At 39.8% G+C, this 26,805-nt stretch overlaps 1 protein-coding gene across 3 annotated transcripts in view; it reads left to right on the top strand.

The window, feature by feature from the left end:
• The first annotated feature begins 2,058 nt into the window (after positions 1-2,058).
• ZNF106 (zinc finger protein 106) overlaps positions 2,059-26,805 on the top strand; it is a 51,845-nt gene continuing 27,098 nt past the window's right edge. Inside the window, exons 1-3 of one of the 3 annotated variants that reach the window (XM_075192280.1) lie at positions 2,059-2,153; positions 15,300-15,384; positions 16,127-16,188. In XM_075192280.1, coding sequence (XP_075048381.1) covers positions 15,334-15,384; positions 16,127-16,188 — 113 coding nt within the window. In that variant the 5' untranslated portion in view covers positions 2,059-2,153; positions 15,300-15,333. Of the gene's footprint in view, positions 2,154-15,299; positions 15,385-16,126; positions 16,189-24,333; positions 24,375-26,805 lie in introns of those variants that run through there. The other 2 variants (XM_075192279.1, XM_075192281.1) reach the window with 2 other exon arrangements.

Below are 26,805 nucleotides of genomic sequence, written 5' to 3'. Positions count from 1 at the left end.
AGAGATCCAGGAGAATTAGAAGAGAGTAATGGCCTTTAGTTTTAGCAGTGATCAAATCAATGGCAACCTTAGTCAATACTGGACAACTAGCCAAGGTATGGCGCATGGTCAGACTATGGAACGCCAAATCAGAAGATGAAACGGAGTGTCAGCTGGGTCAGTAACAAGCTTGGAACAAACTGGAGTACAGAATCAGAAGCCTAAAGGAGAGTCACAAGAGTCCGGGACTGGAACATAGGAATCAGCCATAAGGAATCACAGGGAATGTTGTAGCAGAGTGGGGTGCAGAGGGGAGAGGAAGCTGAGACCGACCGCTGGGACCTGCAATGTGGAAAACAGAGGGAGAGGGCCAGATAACAGATCCAGTAGGTAATAGCCACCTCTTTTGATTGATTTGATCCGCTGCAAAGCTGAAATGTATGTTATCACCAGTTTTATTGAATAAGCATTGTGACTTGTCATTTTAAATCACATCTAATAATGTACTGTCTTAGGGGGTAATATTGCCCAAATATCAGCAGTGTTTTACTACCCTAACCACTGGTCGAAGTGGAAATTTAGAAGTGGTGGTATGAAAAATGTAATGGGAATGTAAGTCAATGGAATTTTATAGTTTTACAATGAAGGCAGTAGAAGTGGGTATGGCATACCAGTGTATACAGCATACTTGCCAACTCTCCTGGAATGTCCGGGAGACTCACGAAATTCAGCTCGGTCTCACGAACTCCCTGGAGAGCAGGCAAGTCTCCCGCATCTCGCAACTGCCTAGCCTAAATGACGCGATTTGCGGTGAATAGTGTCATTTTGGCCCCGCCTCCCGAGACAAAACTGCATTTCCGTCATGGGGGGCGGGGTCAAAATGCCCCACCCCGTCCCCTCCCGCCCTCTAGTCACGCCCCTCTCCCGGACTACAGCATACTTGCCAACTCTCCCGCATTGTCCGGGAGACTCCCGCATTTTGCGAGAGTCTCCCGGACGAGTGTGGCAATCTCCCTGATAGGAAGGGGGAAAAATTTAGTTTAAACGCCGCGATTCACCCGGAATCGCAGCGTTTAGCCCCGCCCCCACTGTAAAATGACGCGATTTGCGTCATTCCGTCACGGGGGCGGGGCCAAAATGACGCGATTTCGCAGCCCCGCCCCCTGCACGCCCACGTCCCAGCCGGCATCTCCCGGAAGAAAAAAAAAAATGTTGGCAAGTATGGACTACAGTTGCCGAAAGTAGTCAAGTATGGTATACACCCTCACTTCAACCACTGACCCTAACCGCGTGGAGTCTCATGACGCGATACTCCGACGAAACGTTGCAGGTAACTGAATTCTCCCCTTTGTGTTCTTAAAGAATTCACGTGTCTGATAGGCTTTTTATAACGCTACATTTATGCAAAAAAAATGTTTGGTTTACAGTATCTCTTTAATAGTAAATTAGATATATTAATTTAGTTTGATATATATTTTAGGAGAATTTTAGTCATCTTTAGACAGGCGAGGTGGGTTTGTGTTGATTAACCCTTTCTCAACCAAATGTCACACATGCCCAGGTGGGTATTGTCTTGACAGGTAATGAATTAGAGTTTAGTGACTTTGGACATAATATAAAACGGACATCTAAATATATGCATGAATTCATACAACCTAAGCTAATTCCTTTATTGCTCCCTTATAATTTCCCATATTGTACCACCCAGTAGTATAAGTTCCCACATTGCTCCACGCCCCCATGTGGCCATGTTGCTTCACCCTCTGTTTCCTAAATGTCCATATTACTCCACCCATTGTACACTTACAGATGACAAGCAGCAGGTAATGTCCTCGGCATCCAGTCTCATACCAGGGACCGTAACACTAGTTCTACATAACGCCAGGAGCTCTCCTTATGAGAAGCACAATAACCTCACCAGGATATCGTTATGTAATGGGAGAAGGCAATGCCATTTGTTGTTATGGCCATGTTGACAAAAAAAATACCAGAAATGTAATTTTGATTACCATGGCAACCATGTCATGGGTGGCGCCATGTTTTTTTCGCAGCGATTACCGGAAGCGGAAGTTGTATGTCTGCAGGAGAAATCGTACAGGTCGTGCTGGCGGGAGTGTAGCAGGACAGGCCGGGAGAGGGAGCCCGAATATTTGGGGGGAACGTTGTGTTCTGAGGTGAGTGGGTTTTGTAGTAATTTATTAAGCTGTTATGAGGGTCTATGTGACTACAGGAACTGGTGCACAGTGATACAAGTGCAGGGAACACTCATAACAAGTATGTCTGGCGTATGAAGTAGTGTTCTTTGTGCTGTACAGCTTGTGCATTAGTCGTACAAGGTTTGTGGTGGTCCTTTGTGTGTATCTTGTCACCACTGTATCTGAGGTGTCCCTGACAAGTAATACATAAAGTTCCCAGCATAGCGTACAGTGCATCTTCTTATATGTATCCTTAGTGATGCCTTCTGTCAGACAAGAAGTGTTTTGACATCCACATGGCTTGCTGAGATCGTGCATACACAGCTTTCTTGGAAAACGTTTCATTGGAAAAGATTTTTGCATGAAAATATGAATGCAGTCAGATATGTAGACAGTCAACTGTGTCAATGGACGACTCTGGATACATAAGATCTGACCCTGCTGGCCATTTCACTTTGTGCTTCCCACACTTAATCATTTATTGACAGGTCATTGTTGGTGCTAATGAAAATGCAAGTAGATAAGCTTTGAACTGTTATTTTGTACTGCCTCAGCAGCCACATGGACACGTGTGGTCCAATTACTCACTGATGTATTTGTACGCAGATCAAAACCTTTTCAGTAGTTGATTTATTTTTTATAGTATGGAAATGGATGATAATTCAGAAAACAAACCTTTGTTATGTCAGTGTGAATGATGCAGTGGAAGTTTATTTCATCATTTGTTGTTGTGTTTAGAATCTGTACTCAAATGGGGCTGTCATGTCATTCTACCTTGTCAAACCCAATGCCATCAGAGCTCAGAATATAGATCAGTATGAGGATTGTACTACCATTACTTAAGGTATTGTCATTAAATGCTTTATGGACTAGAATGCAGCTAAAACTGGAATAAGGATACAGTGTCTTAATGTAGTAGTAGTTTTCTTGTATGGGTTTCCTTTCAGCAGCGTACTTGACATGGCAATAGTTAGTGACTTTGCGGTACTATATCAGTGGTAGTTTTCTAGTGGTGCATTCCGTTTGGAACACCACATGACCAAACCTCTTGTCTGGACAAACCATTACCGATCTAAAAATAATCGGTCACCCATGTGGACTGTTTATATTTAAAGTTTTAGCTGCTATTAAGAAATCATGGATTTGTATGATTGTGTATAAATGTTTGTTTACTTAATTAGTATTTGTTATGTCTTGCCATTTGTATTGGAAAAAGTAGACCTTGGTGGACATTGCATTATCAACTGACATTAGCAGTGAGACAGTATCTATTAACAATGAATGGGCCACACACTATCCAAATTGTGTACAGTTTGCATGTTAAAATTGTCACTTTCTGTAGATAACATTTTTCACAACTGTCTGGATTGTTTTACCTGTGGTATTCAGTTTCAGCATTAAATTACCTTTTACTATTCTGCCTTTCAATAGGTGACTGTTATCACTGATTAGTTGATCTTATTGTCTATTGTTTATAAAGTTTGCAGCAGACACCCAGCATGGTCATAGTGAATCTGCACACACACATTCTGTAAATCAGCAAGGAAATCAACACAACATCTACAAGGACACCCTTTTTAGAAGTATCTTCTTAACTTTAAATCGGCTCCAAAGACCTCCTTAATGCACATCCCCATTTACTTCTACTGAAATGTAAGAAAAACCCTGTCATCAACACAAGTGTAAAATTAATTCATGATTTTTGTGACTAAAGAAGGAAAAGTGCAGTAAATATTTTGGAAAAGGTAGAAAACATCTGTATGGACATATTCTGATGTAAGATTGTATTATAGATTGTTATTCTGATTAATACAGTTTATATAGTGCCACAGATTACACAGCGCTGAGAACAGAGAATATTTATTATTTACACCAGTCCCTGGCCCCATCAGTGATTATTGGTCTAAATTCCCTAACACACAACACTACAGTTAATTTTCTCAGCAGCCAATTAATCTACAGTAGTATGTTTTTAGAGCATGGTAGAAAGTCGGAGGATCCCACGCAAGCAAGGAGTGAGCATACAAATTCCACACAGAGAAGTGCTGTCCAATTGTTTCTTGTGAAATGCAGTTTTAAAACTTCACCACTCAGGTTTTGGGGTACTTTTCTGTTTTGGACTGCAACATTTTATTCATTTATGTAACCTTGATTAGAACATATAGCCTGTTTGTAGTATTATTATTATTATTATTATTATTACACATTAAGGGGTAGATTAAATTCCCAGCGTTGTTCTAAATTACTATTACCGTTACTATGGTGACTTTTCAGCTGACTTTTGCTCACAGAGAGCAAAAATATGCTTTGAAATTACAGCAGTAATGGTAATAGTCCGGAAATTCAATCTGCCCCTAAATAAATAAGTTTTTTAAAGAGGTGGGTTTTGAAACCACAGTTTTCCCACATCAGTTTTACAGGCACCTCACACTAATCATTACTGATTAGATTACCCTTTTTCTTCCACCATCCTCCACTTATCCTACATTCCCCTTCTTACATGACTATGCTACTGTTAAGTGCAATCCTGTCCTCAAAAACTAGTAAACAGGTTACAGAAAACCAAGAAAATCAGTGTGCTCATTCCAGTGATGTGATTGGCTACTGGTTGTTCTAGGGACCCACAATCAAGACACAGAGACCTAGTCAAAGGCTTACTAAATGGAGTTGATTCACCTGGCAAATTTAAATTTTTACTGCAATTTGGCCAGGATGCTCAGCAAAAACAGGACCAGGAAAATGTCAGACATATATGTGAGCATCGTATGATCCTCTTGCATCCACTTATGTGACGTCCTCTTCAGCTAAGTACAAGCCGCAAATTCTCCTGGCCAAATCGTGACGAATGTCACAATTTGGAAGGTGGGTAAATTGGATAAGGTTAAGACACCAGATCGAGTGTGCAGAGGACTTTGGCAATAACCTTCAACATTTTTCAATATCATTGCAAAGTATTACAACTGCCCCCACCCGGCTGCTTCTTATTGCCACCCGACTGGCAAAGTTTTCTGAGGAGAACGCTGCACTTTTACCAACATGCCTGATAATGTGATTGAAATCTATGTTTATTATTGGGCATCAATGTTTTGCTCTTCCCTGTCCACACATGCTGCAATATCACAGCATTTATGACCAGCATAATTCATATTTTAGGGAAGATCTGTTTATTACACAAAAAAAATGATCGATGCCAACTTAAAACAAAATGAAGCAATATCTGTATGGATCATTGATTTTTTTGATATATATATATATATATATATATATAGTGTGTGTGTGTTAGAAAAGTTCAGTTCTTAGAACACCACATTGCTGAATGCAATGTGGAGTCCTTGTTAGTGACGCTATTTTAAGTTCTTTCCATACAGAAATAGTTGCTACATCCAACAGGCCAACTTTGTTGCTGAGCTGTTAAAGGTTCCTGTTCTAATGATATGAAGCTTCTAGAAGGATTTTCTCATACTGCCATTTGAAAAGTTTGTCCTTATCACAGTTGTGTAAAGCCAGTAGCTGCAGGAGAATTTCATATGCTTCCGGCATGAAAGCTCTGTGGTATGCGTACTGGAGTTGAGTGTGTGTCGTCAACAGTAACTCTAATCTGGCATAGATTTAATCAGTTTTGAAACTGTATTCATCCTTCATAAATCTGTTCATTCTGTAGCTAGTATATATTCATGTTTTAAAGATGTTTGCTTAATGTGTTGGACATTGTGTCTATAAATAACTATAAAGAGTTAGGGATGCTATAAATCACTGCTCATTATATTTGCCCTGGGTGTGCAATCAAGAATTACTCAGTTTATAATAAACCAACAGCATACACTCAACAGAATACGTTCTGCATACATTTTTCTAATAAGGCTGGGGAAAAGCGGGTTATAAAAGGTGTCACGATAAAACCCTGCGTCACATGTAGGTGTGAAAGGGTAATCAAATAAAGATATATTTTCCTAATTTATTATATTAAGTTATGTGGACTGGGCAATAAACAAATGGCTCACTGGCTCCTGATTATCCTGGAATGAACATTCAAAGCCAGGTGACATGAAGCAGACCTCTAAAGCATGAACCCCTTGTTTGTTTACACACAGAGCTTAGCTGGAATCCATGTTATCTAAAGCAACCTAATTTTTTGGGGGAGTGATCATAACCACATTCATGCATTATTTTTCTAAATGCCCTGATTAGGCTATAGATATGAGATATGGTGATGCTTGTGCTAGTGTATGTTTTCCTCCTCTGGTTATGGGAGTGAAAGGTCCAATATACAGCATTTAGGTGCAAACTGGAACGGTGGGAAGGGCCCGAAAACTTCCAATTTCGTAAAGTAGAAGATCACACCAACACAATCTAAACATGATGAATCACATTACATCAGAAGAGATTATAGTAGGTTTTCTTTTTTAACCAAATAACGCTAGGTACACACTGGAGAATTTTCCGACCAACCGTGTTATCTACAACGACTTTACCTTCGACCGAAGGTCTGATCGCTCGGACGATTAATGCGTACACACTAGTCACATTTTGGACTATTAACAAAAGACAGACCATCTGGGCAGCGACTTTTCACAGCCATATTGTCGTGAGCAAATATTAGAATTTTGTACACACTGAAAAGACTTCCATGTAATGATATCCCCAAGAAATTGAAATAAAGGGCAGAGAATGTTCAATAGTAGCCACCCCAAACCTCATAAAAAAGCGAAGGTAACACGGTTTCTTCATACATTCGTTAGTGTATGATTGTTTGCAACCGCACAGCAACAATTTTTTATTTTTCTTACTAATATGGATACTGTTGGAAGAACAAAAACCAACTGCTCTTTTTGTGGTCGCCGTGGTAAGAAGACTGCAAGTACAGACCCGAAGGGAAAGAAATAGATCTTGTTGGACCGAAGAGTGGTTCCAGAGGAGAGACTCATTCTCTCATATGCCCCTACTACAGGAGATACGGGACAACAACCTCGATGACTTCAGGAATTCTCTGAGAATGCATGAACCCACATTCCTGGAACTGCTGCAACTAGTCACCCCCATCATCCAGAAGGAGGACGCCCATTTAAGGAGACCCATATCTGCAGACCATAGACTGGTTCCTACCCTAAGAGTTTTGGTAACAGGAAGGACACTGGCTGATCTGAAATACAGCACAGCAATTTCACCGCAAGCTCTGTGTTTGGTAATACCTGAGACCTAGGATGCGATCATAAAAGTTCTCCATGAACAATAAATGAAAGTTGATAAACATAATTAGTCTTCTTTTGAAACAAATGTATAATTTTATTAACATAAAACATAACATAAAATTTACAATATACATTAATATATACTACGACTGCCATAAGAGAAAATATCAAAGGGTTAATACCAAAAAGGAACTAATAATGCAGAAATTACTAAAACATATATGCCGGAAGCATATGAAATTCTCCTGCAATATAGGAGAAACTTGGAAAGAAAGAAATACATTTCAAGTGTATAAGCGTCGGGTCAGACCTAAAAATTAAAGAACAACGGAGACTGATGCATATCCGTAGAAACATTAAAAAAAAGTGAGTTTGACATGTTGTTCGACTGTTTAAAGGACTTGTTAGTGAATTTGTAGATGAACGACTGACAATAGTATATTAAAAATGTTGTATTATTTCCAGAAAGAAGAATGCACCATGACATGTGCTGCGTAGATACTGAAAATTTTAAAGCGGAACACTTATTAAAGCAGAAAAATTAGATACTGAATTCCACGAAAAAAAAAAGATATATTAAAAGAAGGTATTTGAAGTCACATGTGGAGGCTGTAAAATGTTTTGGGAAGAAATGTATTTCGTTATAATAGCCAAAATGGTGCCTGTTTTACAGAACCTATGGAGGTAAAGGGCACCTTTGCAGAGGTACAACGAGGAACCACAACATAATCTTATTACAAGCAGTGTAGAAGGTGAGCAAATGGAAATTTACTTGGTGTTGGAAAAGAACTTCACTCTATTACATTACATATAGAAGTTAAATTCTCGACATACCATCGTCCTATTGGACGAAAGTTCTGAGGGAGAAAAGAATGTTGGTAGTCCTCTGAAGGGTGTGGTCAAGAAGATGGGAAAGCTTGACGAATATTTTTAAGAATTAAGGGCAAACATCAGTGATGTAAAAAAAAAAACAAAGAGAAAAACTATAAAAAAAACTTCATGGAGATGTTTGTTTGTTTTCAGAAGGTTGCGCCACAAAGCACTTGCCAGTTTAACCATTAAGAAGTCCAAAGTTATACTACTAATATAAATATGTTGGAACTTTGTAGTTTTCAACTGTGAATTTTTTCTGCAGAATTCAACAATAAATCTGTTGGATGTACATTGTGTGGTTTATTCTGTGTATTTTACAAATATATGCATTAACAAGGAAATAAAGGTTCAATTATAAAACATGTTGAGTGTACATGTAAAGGGTTACAGAACACAGGTGCAAGATGCATTACCATTTACACCGGTGTACTAATATTCAACCAGACATATAAAATACACATCTATAGGACACACGTGTTATATACAAAAATGTATATAATTATGCAGGCAGACAAATGTAATATACATATTTTGCATTTTTATTAGTGTGTATTTAGTGTACAAAAAAAGTGACACATAGCTATAATTAAGGAGGCAGACATAAGCAATACACATAAATAAAATGGTGTTTTGTTTGTTTTTTTTTTTTTTTTTTTAACACTTCACTGGCAAAGGTTTCTAATTAAAATGGCAGACATATGCTTTACCGCTAGAAGCAACTGATAACCAATGAGTGACATGCAGACACCGCACCACTTGGGACAGGTACAGGCATCAGAAATGAACATATACACTCCCCCCAAAGGAGTCGCAGCTTGAGGAACTATCGGCAGTTGCTCGTGGAACGATCGGAAACTTACACACAATAAATAATTGTTGGATGGAGTGGTCGGAAAATATTAAACCGTACAGCCAACCAAATGAGCCGACAATCGACACCTTTTTAACGGCTTTCGACTATCGTGTCACTAGGGGCACCAAGCCTCGGTACCCCGACACTATGCACACTAATCTGACTTCGTATGTCTGCTGATTTGCCCAGTAATTGGATGAAAATGCTCCATTGTTTACCCAGCCTTAGATGAACTGTATGGGAAATGGGTGTAATTGATAAGACAGACGGTCTTGTTCTCAAAGAGGTTTTTCCTCCATTGATCATTTTCCATTGTTCTGCAAACTACAGTTCTGAATGAGACTAATGGTGTACAAATGGGTCAATCCTGAACCTTTACTTAAGCACCAGGCCCACTTTCCAGTTTGGTGATACAGTGGGTGGCCATATCGAGAAGGCCCTGTCCTATTGGTTCTTGGGCCGGGTAGCTGGATCACTACTGGCCTCCTTTTGGCCTGTTTGTGCAGTCTGAAAATGATCCCATACATACAGACTGAAAGTGGTGGTTTTTCAACCTCATTTTACACCATGCCTGATAATCATATCTGTTTTATATGGTATTCCATATGCACTGCAATATTGCAGCGTGTGCATCCGGATTAAGTCCCAAAATTGCAATTGTCATTATTATTAATAATCTAATATTACATGTTATACAAAATAAAGTACATGTATGAAAACAAAGGAAAAAGAGGTTCTGGCTTATGACCGCTTTCAATTTAGTTGACATTTGGTCCCATGAAACTAAAATGCAGTGTTACTGTGTGCTTCCATTGCAGTTTTTTTTTTTGTTTTGTTTTTCTAAAATAAAGTAATTGTTCCTTCTGTGCCATCATAACCACCACCCACAGCTCTAAAGCACTATCTAAAATAGGGCAAACAGCTCAAATGACAAAGCGTAACATGTTATACTTCCTGTGATGTTTTTACTGATGCCCCTTTGTATGAATGCCCCAATCTGCAGTCTTTTTAAAGCATTCATGTCTCCTAAGTCTTGTCTGCTGTCTCTCAATTATCAAACATACTGATCAGATGTATAACATGTCAGTTATTGCAGGTATATAATTTACTATTTCGCACTTATACACATTCTTATATTTTAATACCGCAAATATTCTGAGGAGAACACTGTAAAATGATGTCAAATGTCAATATCACCCTCCCTTCTGTAAAACACAGAAATCTGATCAATTATGTACATTACTGAAAAGCTTTCCTATTTTTTAGTTCTGCCCCAAATATCGGATACTCAGTATGTGAAGTGATATTGAGGAAGCCTCACTTATACATTTAAAAAGCTATGGCCTGGAGACTTTAAGGAAGTAAACCGCAGTGGCCTATTTGCTTAGTTCTGTTTAAAACATGACCCTATATGTCCCATTCTATTTTTTTTTTTTTTTTGCATTGTTTAAACTTTTTTCTGTGTCTGTATTTTGTAGGATGTCTGCAAAAGATGCCTCAGTGTCCTTTAAAAGTTTTCCCCCTGAGTTTGTGTATTTTCATTTGACCTACAGGCAAACTCTGCCTTTCAGAAAACTAGTAATACCTTTTTAACCACTAGGTGGGGACTTTAGATTTATATATTTTTTCTTAACTAATGATAGAAGCATCTCATTTTTATTTACACAAAATAAAGAACATTGTGTTATCTTGTGTATAACCATATCACTTTTATTGCCTATCAAATCTTTTAACCTTTATTACTGTATAAGCACTGTTTGTATTTGGACAGGGCTCAATAAGAAAAACACTCATGACAACTAGAAAATACCCTGGGGACCGATCACATGGGCCACTGAACGTCCCATGTCCATCTGAATCCCTTCTGTTCATGCCCAAAGTCTTTCACTGCAGAGATGAAGGTACTGGTGGGGCACAGTCTCTGGCAGCGAATCAGAATGAATCGACTGCAATTCTGTCACTCACATTGAATACTCCATGACTCTTAGTCTTGCGAGACATACATGATCAAAGTCTCACCAGATGGCTAGAGCTATGTGATCTGTTTAAAAATGGTCCTTTTCACTGCTGCTGCTGGGAACAACCTCAAAGGCAGCACAGGTTAAGCCCACTGTGTATTAGGCAATTGATGGCTGTTGTAATTGAGAATACATTTATGGGGTCCTTTCAGTTTGAAATGTGTAGTACTGTATTCTGATTTAAAAAAAAAAAAAAGATATGTAGTCTATCATATGGTTTATTTTATTGCACTTCTACCACTTCAAAGTGCATTTTGTAACTTAATTTTTGTTGGAAAACACAGGTTTGCAGACCAATATCCAAAAAATGAAACCTTTTCTTATGGGAGGTGCTGGTTAGTTCAAAGCACCCCTTTCTGCAAGAATGTGCTTGATTATGCTGCCATATGTAAAAACTAGGTTTAATTTTGCCAGATGTGATAATTTAAATTAGATTGATGGCGCAATTAGTGTGATGGTTCCATTGTAACATGTTCCTACACACTATTATTCTCCTCTTCAAGTAATGAACTTGATTTTACATATTGGAAACCAGTCCTCAGCATATATTTTCCATATTTGTGTGAATGTATTAAAACATTCACACAACCAACTGACGCATTCTGTACATACAATACCAAAGTCCCCTCACTCTTCACCTAATGAGGCTAAATCAGTAGTATTGTAGGAAACAGATGGCAAAGTCTAAAGTAATGAAAGGTGGACAATAATTTTTTTTCTTCCCACAATGTGCGGTCCCACTGGTCCTTAAAAGTTCTCACAGATCTGCTCCAGCACCTTCCTGTACATCAACACTGTATACAAGTGAAGAGAGGTCAAAGTAGTGATATGCAGAAGGGAGGCAGCATTTGAAAGAGCCAACTTGCTCAATCAACAGGGCGCCACCAGGAGTGCCAGGGCAATAAAGGAGGCTGCCAGGATATTGTCCTGAGTGTAAAGCTTTGTTCCGACCAGACTGCCTCAGCAGACACGCTTTGCTGCAAGGGGAGTGGTCTCTGCATCTGGAGGTGTTCCACTGGTTGGTCCAAAAGTGCAGTCTTCCAAATGTAGACCTCATGGCGTCTTGCCGCAACCGCCAAATGCCCAGATTCTGCTTCATGACCAGGACCCCTTGGCATTCAGAGTGGTTGTTGTCACCATGCCATGTACATTCAACTTGGGTTATCTTGGATTTCCCCATCCAGATTTTTTCCCAGGTACTACGGGGTCAAGCGGGAGGGGATTATGGTGATCCTGATCGCCCTCGAGTGGTATGCAGATGTGCTGCGCATGGCAGCTAGTCCAGGTGTCGTCAGTGTATTGGTCAGAGCATATATTTACCTGTTTAAGATTATTATATTGTTTGTGATGTTTTTTTATTTAATAAAAGTTTATTATTTTTCAATTCCCAGCGCTGTCTTTCAAATTTGATATTTTTTTTTTTTTCCGTTTCCTAAGAACACACAGGTTGTTTACAGCTGCCGGGGTTGAACCACCAGCCTTCCAGTAATCAGTATGGTATTTAGCCTTTTAGCGGCAGGAATTTTGTGCTCCTGGTTTTTCAGGATTTGGCTGCCTCTTCGAGTCCCTGTTGGATATTGTCTGTGCTCTGTGGGTCTTCCGTCCATGTAGACCAACAGAGCACAGACTATATGCAACAGGGACCTGAAGAGGCAGCCAAATCCTGAAAAACCAGGACCACAATCTCCTGATTGAGGTAGAAACCAAAGACTATCTGGTGTAGACTGTCTTTCTACAAATAAAAACAAAAACAAAAAATTCCTGACGCTAAAAGGCTAAACTTCTTGTTTTCCTGTCAACTTTGTATTTTACCAACAGGAAAACAAATGGTTCACCTTATGTTCGGGGGGGGATAAGCATGTTTCTTTTGTTGTAAACGTGCCTTTGTTTCTTGTTTGTACCTTTTTTAAAGTGTGCTTATATACAGTGGAGTCGGCTGGTCCAAAATTCATAAGAACTCAGGCTGTTAATTCCCTGGGAACAAATAAAATGATTGAACAAATTGATAGGCTGAGTATTGGTTCAGCACACAAAATGGCTATCTGCACTCTCTGTTTTTCAAGTATGTTTATATCAATTTGACATATGTAGATATAGCATATTTACTTTATACACCTTAATTGGTTACATAGTTCTGAAAGTTCTTTAGAGTTCTAAGGGGGAACTTCATCCTGTGAATTCACTGACATAATATCTATCCAAAGGATATTGGGAGCAGTAAAAGTCTTCACATTTTAAAAGCAACTGCTCTTTTGAGTCCATGGCACTGTCGTCTTCTCTTCAGCTGTTGCTTTATATAGTTAGCACATTTCAGACTTAGATCTGTGGGGAAAAAATTAGCTTTAGCATATGGCCTCTTGTGAATGCAGAACCTCTAGGAACTAGTTGTGGGCGTAAACTGTACATCACCACACAAAAATTGAAGCCTTTCTGTTAGGTTATGAATAATCTTTTATTAGAAAATGTATTCAAATAATGAAAATAATAAGTTTTTGTTGTAATTTGGAGTTTTTTCATTAAAGGTAAGACTTATAGCAAGGACAAGTGTAATGACAGAGCAATTTTGACTAAGGCAATGAAGTGGTGAAAAACTCCTTTTTCAGCATTGTATGTAGGTTTTCCCCTTTTTTTGTTTCATGCATTTATTTTGTAGCATATTGGAATAAGTTCCCTTTTTTATGTTATTTTGATTATTCAGGAAACGGCAAACAGAAGTAGAAAAAAATATTTTCAAAGTGGTGGTTTAATGGTCCCACATCACACTGTCCTTTTTATGCTCAGTCTGTTTTAAATTAGCCAAGTAGGTGCTGATGGTACTCCACCATAACGTTCTCATGTAGACAGGGGCATGCGTAAATGTATAGGTTTGGTGGACAAATGGCATACGTGCATATATAGAGAAAAGTGCTATTTTTGGTTGTTTTTTTAAAATAAAGTATCCTTATTTTTAAGAAGTATAAATGTAAATAACTATAATATCCAAACTTATCAGATTTTCAATAGATAAAGTTGGAAAATGTAGTCATTAAGCTTTACATACAACTCAAAACATATAACTGGCCAAAACCTTTGCTCATTTTTTTTTTCCACTGTAATTTTACTACACTGGAGACTAATCGTTCACTACATGGCTTATATTACATGTAGGTTTCATCCCCATAACAGTCACAATTCAGTTCAGTGAGTTGGTTATGTTTCAGTAGTCTCTTGTAGACCTCATCAGCTTATGTCCTTAATACTCTCCCACAGCCAATAGTCATTTGGCCTATGTATTTATAGTGCTCGTTCCCAAGCAGTTCAGTGTTTATAGGTCTGCTAGAGAGTGTTACTCTTCCTGTAATAGTGTAATGTTACTCTGATACATGTTAGAACTTAGCAGTATAATTTTAGATGCATTTGATAAAGGGGTATTTTAAATATTACATGCTAGGATTTCTAAATTGGGGTCTGCAAGTCAAATACATTTTCTAATTTAATTTATTGTATTTGTTATTAAGAAATGTTAAATACTTCAAGGAGTGGTGGCCAAGAGGCTAGATGAACTGACAAACAAGGGCATTGAGAGACTTGCTGTGTGCTCTGTTTCTAATCCCAGTACTAGATGGCTCTTGTGACCTTGGAGTCAAGTCATTTTGCTGCCCTGTGTCCCAGCACCTAAAATATATTGTGAATTTGATAAAAAAAAAAAAGTTGTGTTAGAGCACTGCATACTGTTTGCTTGTATGTGGACTTGCATAGAAGATTTTCATGTATAATAAACTTGTTTTGTAAATAATAAGTTTAATATACAGCATATTAAAGAAGTACCGTAGTAATGTGCTGGTGGTCAGTATTTAAAAACACAGCTTTTATATACGTGCCTCCCCCTCTATTTCCTCTCCTCCATCCCTGATCTTTTTCTCCCCTCGTTAGTAAAATTAAAATAAGAGGATACATCTTGTTGTCTTATAATCTTCTGTTTTATTTGTGATTTGTATTTTTTTGTTGTTTCCTCTTGTAATAAATAAAGAGTTTAAAAAACAAAACAAAAAAAAACCACACAGCTTTTGAGGTTACTGGTAAAACCACAAAAGATATTCTCTCAGAGGAGATTTCACCTAACGCAACAGGCTAATGGTAAAGCCTTGCTTTTCTGACAAACTGGCAATGTTTTTTTCTAACTAATGCGTTCCATTGTCTCCCCTTCTTACAGCTATGGCTTGAGTTTTCATTGACTAGACGCAACGATGCGGGAAAGAAAATGCATCTTGTGCCAAATTGTATACAGTTCCAAAAAGGTAATGCGTTTGTTTGGGGTACATGTTGTCCTATTCTATAACACTGACTATGTATTTTTTAGATTTCCTTACTGCTAACACTCCTTATATTCAAAATAATGAGATACTCCTATTGGAGTTAAAAAGTATGATTGTATGGGGATGGTGACTATCTGCCTCTCTCTCTCTCGCTTATATTTGCTAAATTCAGGCTATGTATTTACGTACAATACTGGATTACAAGTGAAAGTGTAAATGTTTACAATAAGGATTTAGTTATTGTATGTTTATTTTGAACATACTATCTATGGTGCTTTTGCATGTGTTTAGCTACTACACCGATGGGAGTGCCTACCCTTGGAGTTCCCTGTGTAGGAGAGCTCTGGGGTTCGCCACACTGGTAGAGATAACAAAATAAAGCCTCCAGCACGCTGTTGCTGCAGCAAAAATATTCTATTGCCTCAGAACTGTTACATTCCCTTTATGCCGGATATTCCCTTTTATAACATTCCAGAATATTGGAATAAAAAAATTATGACTTTGCAGCAAGATCATTGCGCTGGAGTCTTTATTTTATTATGTCTGGAGTCGCTTTGACCATTGTGCAGCGGCCATACAGTGATGTATAGTGTGCATGCCTCTTGCCTAGCTCACACTGGTAGAAATGACAGCCAGCTCCTGATTTTAGCTGTACAATCTTGTACCTTGAAGTGACTAATAGATGCTACAGCCACTTCATATATGTATTTTTGTTCTTACGTAGGAAATGGATGAGCATATACGTAGCATGCTTCATCACAGGGAACTGGAGAACCTAAGGGGCAGGTAATATGCATGTAACGCGTTATAACAAATATTTTGCTTTATTTAGATAATCCCTTTTTTCCAACACCATTTCATGTATGCGTGTATTACAGCTCTGTACGAACTTGTACCAAAGAGGCGCGAAATAGCTAATATCTATATGTTGTAACTCTGTGACATTCCTGCATGGGCAGAACAGCTGTGACTGATTATATAGCAACTGTTCCAGAGAAAGTTCTTTTTTGCAGAGGTTTGCCAGCCTGAAATATCTGGTCAACTATGCAACTCTTCGTCACTCTTCCTACACACTTTCTTCAAAATATACAAGCAGTGACTTTCTAGGAACACCGATGTCATTTGTTGTAGAGCATCACTTTTCAAGGGACTGTCATGGTCCAGAGTAGAATTAACCAGTACTTATTAGGACTTCCTGATTCGTGTACATCCATCTTCATGTTAAAAAATGATTTCAGAGCTTAGCTGTTTTTGGGGACGTTATCAAGCCTAGAAAACTAAAGTTCCAAATACAGTTCTAAAGTAGTTCTATGTATTAAAGTATTACAGTCAGCTATATATGTGTGTTAGCTATTGCTTTAATTGTGAAGTTACATTTCTTCTATATAGATTTTGCTTTTTTTGTTTTGTTTTTTTATTTCTATGCTACAGCAAGGCTGTGCTTGGAACACTAATTTTACAGTGGGCAAAATTTCCAGCTTAAATCCCTACTCTTATAAAAGCCTTACATTGATGTTGCAACCGCATCCCTTCGTCATCAAATCTATAAATTAAGATGGGCATGTTTCAGAAAGTTCTGAAAGAGAAAGTGAATAAATGCTGTGACTAGTAATAATTTCTTCTGCATCCAGTTGGGGGATGCCAGGTACATTGGGGTTTAGTGTAGCGGGAATAGGCGTTGGGCACTTTAAGAAAGTAGGCATCAGTCTAGTTTAGTGCCCTGGCATATAGGATGCCTGGGGCTGGTGGACAACCTATGTTTTTTTTTTTTCAGTTTTTATTTGCTTGCTTTATTTATGTATTTTATTTATCCAGTGTTATCCAGTGTTATCGGAGCCGTGTATGTGGCTTCATGCTGTGAGGAGGAGGCTGACTGTCGTTCTGCAGTGCACCCCATGGACGGTTCTGCGTTGCTTGGAGCGGGGGTTCTGAGGTGTTATGGAGTTGCCTCCGCTGCTGCCCGGCCCTCCCATCATTAGATGGGAGGGCCGGGCATGGTCACCACAGGCTGTGCCTGTCATCCCTGCGCAACGGAGGCATGGCAGAAGATGAGTATAACCCTCTCCCAGCAAAGTGGGGTGGGCAGTTAGGATTCTGCAATGGGCCCCCTTAGATGGCTGTCTCTTAATGGAGGCAGCCATTAGATTCCTTAGGCGGCTGGGTCAGGTAGAGGTTAGTTTTAGTGTAAGCCCCTGTTAGGCACTGGATTTGCGGAGGGGACTGTCCTGCTGGATGGCTGCCAATCCAGTGCTGGGACCTGGGGAAGGTTCTTCCCTCTCCCTGGTGGTATATCACTACTCATGTGCAGACACCGGAATACGCAGCTATTTTGGAGCTCCAGCTCTCCCCTTCTCTGTCCATTCTCTTGTAAGGTAACAGGTTGTGGGGTTGTTTTTTCTGAGTGGTATGTCCCTCAGACTGTTTGAACTCTTTGGCTGTATTGCAGGCTCCCTTTTGTTTGCTTTGATTGTGTTTTGCTTGTCTTTTCCTCTGTTTTTTTTCCCATCTGTGATATTATGTCAGATAGGGGGAGATCCTTGAGGGCTAAGGCTAGGGTGACTTTTATTACGAGGTGCACCTATGTCGTATGCAGCATGAAATTTCCTTTGTGACGGTCAGGCATGGACGCGTTGTGCGTAGCCTGCCATTCTGCTTATCACATGCTGTGTGCGCCAGGGGGTTCTGGTTCCGACTCTGCAGGGCCTGCCTGGGCTCAGTCACTAGTCAGTCCTGTGCCTGAGCTTGCCCTGTTGGTGCGTTCCCTACTAGTGGGCAGTCCTTCTCCAATTTCCCCTGCATCTGTGGAAAGTGTGATGGATTACATTCCTGGTTCGCTGGACCTGTGGCTGTGGACTCTGGATAACTGTCCTGTGTACCAGGTCTAGCAGCTTAAGGCCAGGGTTTGGTTTCCGCTTCCTCCTCATTAGAGAGGATGTTGGAATCCACTACGCCATCTTCCTCCTGTAAGCACAGGCGGGTGGCGGTACCCCAGCAGTGAAATTCTGTTTTTCCAAGGATGATAGTAAAGTGTTTGTGGACTCGGATGTAGAGAACTTATCTTTTGTAGAGGAAGTTCCTTCTGACTGTCAGAGGGTGAAGGATTTGATACGGGCTGTGTGCCAGCTGCTTGATATTCCTGAGACTGTAGTTCCTGAGACTGTGGAGCTTCTCTCTTTGCAGTCAAATAATTATTTTTCTTTCACCTCTTCATGTGGTTTAATTCCTGGGAGGCTGATAAGTCTAAAAAGGCTTTTGAAACAATCCCTTTTTCTGGGGTGTTCTGTTTGGGCCTTTCTTCCTGTTAATGCTCCAAAACCCAAGATGTCCATATTTCGGTCCTTTTGATCTTCTGGCAGGTCACGGGGTCAGTATTCCAGAGGTATGTCATCCGCCCACAGGTGTGATTTGCAACGTGGATGCCAGGCCTGGTCTGCTCAGTGCCAAGCTGCTAAGTCGGCATACAAGCAGTCAATGTGACGGGCATTCTGTGCACAAATGTTCCGCTGTAGTGGGAGCCCGTCTACTTCTATTCCGGGATCAGTGATTTCAGTCTACCACAGATGCTTGGGTAAAGGAAATCATGGACCCGGAGTACATGATTGATCTTCTCTGTTATCCTCCCAGACAGCTCTTTTCCATGGGGCTCCCCGCAAGTCTAACAAAGCAAATGGCTCTGCAAGAGGCCATCCACTCTCTGATTTCTTCAGGAGTGGTTATACCGATGCAGGAATCTCAAGAAGGTTTGGGGTCTTGTTCTAACCTGTTTCTTGTTTGAAAGCCTAGCTTTGAACACCCAGCTGAGGGTGCCCAGATTTAAGATGTTGTTCTTGCAGTCATTGATGTTGTGAAGATACCGGGTTTTCTGGCCCAGTTCTACCCACTTCACTCTGGCTGGTCACCCACGGGTGCCTTACTAAGCCAGGGAAGCCTACCCAGTACCTTCTAAGCTCCTTATTAGTCACTCAAGCAAATGCAGTTAGAAAAGTACAACAGTACATTTATTGTAATAAAAACACTACAACAATATTATGTCCACACAGTAAATAAATGCAAGGCAGGTTTACCATATTATCTGTCCCTTACCCCACTAGCTTAAGGAGTTCAGTCACCTGGCTGTCTGGACTTGGCGACCCATGGATCTGTCGATGTAGTTCACTGGTAGAGAACATCAACTCTAAACCCAGGCACCCTGCAGCTTCCAGTCCCAGAATGAATATCGCCTATCCCCCTGGAGTGGCTCCTTATATCTAGGATCTAATTTCCAAAGCGGTTTCACCTCCCTGGGCAAACCCCTGGGTCTATCCTTAACCATTGGGGGTGCTGTATCAGGGGGTTGGATGGGGCAGTGGAGATGAGCTGTACTTCCACAGAAGGTCCCCTGCTGGATTATAGACAAAATATCTAAACTAATCATGTTGAGAACAATGAATACTAATTGGCCTTCCCCTTCACCTGTATCCTGCAATCTAAACCCATAACCCTCCTGGCTTCACTTTAAGACAATGACTAACAGCTTTTATGCAATATCAACCATATAAAATAAACAATATACATATTTGCAATGAGCTACAATGTCCCCTTATCCACGTGTAATTAGACACTGCAGTGGTACTCTGTTGAGCTGGGGAACAAAAGCAAGGGCTATAAAAAGTACATACTATAATCCACATTTTGTGAGAAATGAGGGACAGGTTGGTTAGGGTGATATTAATACCTCGTTTCACCACAGACACACAGCATGGAACTAGGGAGTTCATGGTGGCTCTAGACCGAAACATGCAGATAGTCATCCTTGACATCTGGGAGGGTCATTGGTACCTCCTCAGGTTTGCTGTGCAATCGGACCATTAACAGTTTCAAGCTCTTCCTTTTGCTTTGGCAACGGCTCCATGGGTCTTCACCAAGATTATGGCTGCACTGCTGTTGTCCAAGGGGATTACAATCCCCCTTAACAGGACGATCTTCTAAATTTGAAGTCCCAGCGGTACTCTTGTCCCATATCCAGATGACAACCCAGTCTCCCACGGTTGGATCCTCAGCCTCAAGAAGTCCAATTTGACTCCGATGCAACAGACGATCTTTTTGGGTCACTCGCAAACAGTGGGTGTTCTTGCCTCCGGGCAAGAATCGGACCTTGCAGAAGGTTGTTGCTTTTCTGTTGGCTTGCAAACAGAACTATGTATACTTCTGCATGAATGTTGTTGGCAAGATGATGTCGACTGTTGAGCGAGTCCGGTTTGTTCAGTTTTATGCACGGGAGTTGCACAGGAAGTTTCTGACATGGAGGACTGTCAGCCTTGTAGCCATTTCTTCGGCTAGAAGAGTTTCAGACCTCGCAGCATTGTCATGCAAGTCTCCTCTTGTTTTTCATGAAGGTAAGGAGCTTCTTCGAACCAAGACTTCATTCCTCCCTAAAGTGGTGTCCAGATTCCACATAAATCAGGACTTGCCCTGACCTAACGTCAGGCTTCAGAGGATGAGGTTTCTCTTCATTCTCTGGATATGGTATGAGCTCTCTGACGCGCACAAGATAGGCTGACGAGCATGTAAGATGACTATTACTTGGCAGATTACAGCTGTAATCTGTCAGACTTATGGTGGAGCAGAGGTCAACCTGTGCTAGGTAATTTTAGGGCTCACTCCACTAGGTCGATGAGTTCTTCCTGGGCAACACGGCATGGTGCCTCAACTGAGCAGCTGTGTCAAGCGGCCACCTGGACCTTCTTTCACACATTTACTCTGTTTTACAGATTTCATGTGTTTGCATCAAGGGAGGCCAGTTTTGAAAGAAAGGTGCTTTGCTCCATTTCTTCTGATCGCTCCCACCCGTGATTGCGACTTTGAGACTTGAAGACGTAATATCAAATATTCAAGTAAAGGAGCACTTGGGAAACATTGATCGTAATATGGTCTCATTTGAAATTAGTTTCCAGAAACAACAGTATAAGGGATCAACTAGGACTTTAAACTTTAAAAAGGCAAATTTTAATATGCTAAAGGAGTCTATAAAGAGCATAGACTGGGACAAAGCCTTTGAAGGAAAAAATACGGAAGAAATGTGGGCTGTCTTTAAAATGTTGTTGGAAACATACACGTATAAGTTCATTCCTATGGGAAATAAATATAAAAGAATTAAGTCTAAACCAATGTGGCTAAATAAAAAGGTAAGGGAAGAAATGCAAAGGAAGAAGCGTGCATTTAAATTGTTTAAGTCTGAAGGGTCAGAGGAGTCCTTCCATAGGTACAAGGAATGTAATAAAACATGCAAAAAGGAAATTAGATTGGCTAAATTAGAAAATGAAAGGCACGTTGCAAAAGAAAGTAAGACAAACCCCAAAAAGTTTTTTAAGTATATAAATGGCAAAGGATTAAAAAAGATAATATAGGACCCCTAAGAAGTGAGATGGGTGAATTGATAAATGATACTAAGGAAAAAGCAGAGATATTAAACACGTTCTTTTCTTCTGTATTTACCAGAGCGGAACAAATGGCAGGAGTGATACATAAAAATGGAAATGAAACCATGCCATTAATTAATACTTGGTTGTCAGCGGAAGAAGTCCAAAGGCGACTGAAGAATATTAAGATAAATAAAGCTCCAGGTCCAGATGGCATACACCCAAGGGTCCTTATGAAGTTAAACTCGGAAATAGCTAGACCGCTGTTCTTAATTTTCAGAGATTCAATCTCATCAGGCTCAGTACCAAGGGATTGGCGAATAGCAGATGTGGTGCCGTTGTTTAAAAAGGGGACGAGATCACAACCAGAGAATTATAGACCTGTAAGCCTGACATCAATAGTGGGGAAACTACTGGAAGGTATTTTAAGGGACAGTATCCAGGCTTACTTGGTACGCAATAAAATTATTAGTGGGAATCAACATGGATTTGTGAGGGATAGGTCATGTCAAACTAATCTAATTAGTTTCTATGAGGAAGTTAGTGGGAACTTAGACCAGGGCAGGACAGTAGATGTGGTCTACTTAGATTTTGCAAAGGCCTTTGATACAGTGCCACACAAGAGGTTGGTTTACAAAATAAGGGAACTGGGTCTAGAAATCAAAATTTGTACTTGGATTGAAAACTGTTCCCTATTCTCTAACCAGAGAGTTGTGATAAATGGAACATTTTCTAATTGGTCAAAAGTCTTAAGTGGAGTACCTCAAGGTTCCGTGCTGGGACCACTCCTTTTTAATATATTTATTAATGACCTTGGTGATTGTTTAGAGAGTAAAGTTTCTATTTTTGCAGATGACACTAAACTCTGTAAGGTAATAAAATCAGAGCAAGATGTAGCTTCTCTACAGAGGGACTTAAATAAACTGGAGGATTGGGCGGCTAAATGCAATATGAGGTTTAACACAGATAAATGTAAGGTTATGCATTCAGGGATCAAAAACAAGAACGCAATCTATAAATTAAATGGAATTAATTTGGGAGAATCTATAATGGAAAAGGATTTGGGAGTGCTCGTAGACAGGAGACTTAGCAATAGTGCTCAATGTCAAGCAGCAGCTGCAATGGCAAAAAAAGTATTGGCATGCATAAAAAGGGGCATAGATGCAAGGGAAGACGGTGTAATTTTGCCACTGTATAAATCGTTGGTAAGACCTCATCTTGAATATGCAGTACAGTTCTGGGCACCACTCTATAAAAAAGATAATTTGGAACTAGAAAGGGTTCAGAGAAGGGCGACAAAATTGATAAAGGGTATGGAGTCATTAAGTTATGAGGAAAGGTTAGCCAGTTTAGGCATGTTTACTTTAGAAAAGAGGCGTCTAAGGGGAGATATGATTACTATGTACAAATACATTAGGGGTCAATACGGAGAGCTTTCATGGGAACTTTTTACCCCAAGGACCATACACAGGACACGTGGTCATCCCCTAAGGTTAGAGGAGAGGAAATTTCACAACCAGCAAAGGAAGGGGTTCTTTACAGTAAGGGCAGTCAAGATATGGAATTCATTGCCAGGGAAGGTTGTGATGGCAGATTCAATAGATATGTTTAAGAAAGGGTTAGACAATTTTTTAGCGGAAAGGTGTATCCAGGGATACGTCCGTTAATTTAAAATAAAGGATAGTAGTGGATATAGGGTAAAAATTGGATTGCAATATTGAGTCTGGGGGGATTTTCAAAATTGAAACAGATTGGCGGTTGCCTACTCTGGATTAATTTCAAATATAAGTGCAGGATCGCAGGAGATCCAAAATAGGTTGAACTTGATGGACTGGTGTCTTTTTTTTCAACCTCATCAACTATGTTACTATGTTACTATGTTACTTCCTCAATGTACCTGGTGTCCCTTAATTCTATGCAGCAGAAAATACAATTTTTATAGTTACGTAAAATCCATTTCTCTTAGTCCATTGGGGGTCCACGCTTAATGTTTTTTTTGTTTGATATGTTGTGTTTTTTGTTCGAGAGGGTGTTGTTGTTTTTTTGTTTTTTTTTTCTCTGTTTTTCTCTTTATACATCTACCTTTCTGTGGGGCTTGGTTAAATATAAACTGATGCCTAAAAAGGAAGGGGGTATAGAAGGGGAGGAGGACCTAAGGCCAGCTATCAACTTTCTTATTGTGCCCAAAGATTATTCCCACTATACTATACCCCAATGAAATAGATTTTACGCAAGTATAAAATCCCGTTTTCATATACAGACATGATTGCCAAGTGTTTTCTCCAACAATCACTGAAAGGCGTATGGCTTAATATTTGAGGTAGGAAATTCTCGGTAGTGTATTTCAGGCATATATATGTTTTACACAGAACTGTACAATTTTACAGGTACAGTTCTTCACAAAATCAGGCTTACAATGTCATTTTTTTATGCTGGAACACAGGAAGGCAGATGACTTTACCAAGGTCACAAGTAGCTGCCTGGGATTCGAATCGGGGTATCAAGAAAATCTGAGCTACACCATCTGCTTCTGCTAATTACGTGATATATGAAGACACAGCACAGGGGATGGAGGTATTACCTGGTTCTTCATAACAATTGGTTACCTCCCAACTTTCCTTTGGCTCATATAGAGATGTACTGTTTATGTCCAGGATTTTGGGCATCTGAGTTTCCCCAAATGGCAAATCAAGGAATTGTTACAGGTTACATCGGCATATGTAGTAGGAAGTTTATTTGTAGTCCTAGGTATGGATGTTTCAGTCCTTGACCTTGACTAGTCCCTTGTCTACCCTTTTGTAGAGTCATTTAAGCTAGCCATACCTATGGCAATCTGGTTGAATATGGTTCAGTGAAGCTTGAAAATTCAGTCGGCTATGACTACTTGAGTGGCATCTTTATGCTCAATTCAACACTACGAGTTTCCCACCTAGGGTACACAACCTTCTACCTGTAACTGAAACTATATAGATTACTCAGCAGGGGATAACCTATAACTGACGAAGTGCTAATTAAGTCAGACAGAAGCCCCTTCTCTAGGGTGAAATCTAGTCCGAAGGACAGTCCCCATGTTGCCAAAGCATTACTCTATGTACCACCTGTCCTGAGCCCTAGTAGCCTACTTAATCATCGAAGTAAAGATTTAGTTTGCTGAGAAGAATTGAAGTAACGTGAATAGGACTTCCCTAATGAACATCTGAGGTAGAGATTTGTGCCTTTGAGATATAAAACAACTCCATCCACACTGCTGTGTGTAAAGGACACAATTGTACCATGATGCTCAGAATTGAACATGGATGTGAAGAGAATAATGGGGTGAAATGGACTGAGCTGTTTAGATCACTTCCAATTTTTTTACTTTGCTTTCACACTAGATTAGTATAACACAATATTTCCCCTTTTATACTTCTTTTTTCATATACTACCGTTTTGAATGACTAAAGTTAGTCAATCAGAGAAATATAAATATAATGCTTTAGTCATGTTCATCTATTTTTGCTGTATGGCAAAGCATTGTTTACTAAATATCTATGTAAAATATTTAAGTGCAGACGCTCACAGGAAATGGGCACTGAACTGTGTTTACACCAGAGAAGACTAGCCTGGACTTGTAAATGCAAAGTGCCACCTGCCTTCTTATGTTTTTCAGATCCATTACACAGTTATTATAAAAATGTTGACACATTGAAGATTGAACACACATTTACATACTGTGAGGCTAATTTTCCGCCTGCATTGTGCTGCAGCCACCAATTGCATAATCATTTTAGTGACTGGTGTCAGTCAAAAAATGTTTACATCTTGTAAACTATACGTTGGAAAATGATCTGACTCGGGGAAGAATGTAGCACTAACTCGCCTAAAATCCCTGGTATAAACTAATACCCATTATAAACTGCCATTTAATGTTCGTTAGCAACAAAATTAATTTGCTGGTTCTGCATTACAGAACCCCATGGAAAAAGGCTGCACTTTGCAGCCCGTGGTTCTGTTGATAGAGCACTTTAAAGCCTATTGCACCACATTCATACGGAAGACTAGAATTTTGCAATGCAAGGCTACCCACCTGTGCACCAACTGATCTAGAGATAGGAAATCAGCTACCTAGTGGATGGGAGAGTGGTGTATATCAGGTCCACTCGTTTTATTTTGTGGCTGGACAGGAAATAAGGAGTTTCATATATTAAAAAATACCAAAAATAGTATGATTCTTAGGGGCATATTCAATTGTCAGCGGGATTGCCGAAAATCCTGCGGTCCGCGCACGATTGCCGTTATTATGGTAATCGTGCGCAGAAAAACCGTTAATACGGTAATTTACTCGCTAGATTTCAGCTCACAGCTCTCTGAGCTGCGACCTGAAATCCAGCGAGAGATTACCGTATTAACGGTATTAGTTTTTCCGCGGCGGAACCCGCCGACAATTGAATATGCCCCGAAATTAAAATGATTAAAAAAAAAAACACTACTTCCTACTGATGTCTGTTCATCCAATACACATTGCAGAGAAATAGGTTTATTATTTGTATTGTATGAATTAGAGGAAATTTGAAAATGAAAAATCAAGGCTCCAATGTATGGCACGGAGTATTTTTCATTAAATCAGACAGAATTTGAAACTGCTAATTGCATATAAATACTGGAGCTTGCAGACATGGAGGACTAGAATTATGGAGAAGCAATTTTGATGCTTGTGAGCAACACAACAGATTCATGAATCAACCTTGGCCTTTGAAACTATCCCCTGTTCTGAGATATATGTATTTCAGACTTTCACTGTATTCTAAGTGCTGTCCACTTTTTCAACAAAGAAAAGGTTGCAAGGTTGCACTTGGACTTTAAGCTGTTGAATTAGTGTATAGATATAACCATTTGTGCTTCCACAGCTGTTAATACCCACGCACTGAATTAGCCTCCTATAGCATTGTGCATAGTTTGTTGTAGTCATATTCAATGTGTTGGATACTAGGCAGAGCCTCTCATCATATGCTGTGGAGCTGGAGTT

The sequence above is a fragment of the Mixophyes fleayi genome, chromosome 12, assembly GCF_038048845.1.
Source record: "Mixophyes fleayi isolate aMixFle1 chromosome 12, aMixFle1.hap1, whole genome shotgun sequence".
Classification (NCBI taxonomy): Eukaryota; Metazoa; Chordata; class Amphibia; order Anura; family Limnodynastidae; genus Mixophyes; species Mixophyes fleayi.
This window is presented reverse-complemented; position numbering and strand designations above follow the sequence as displayed.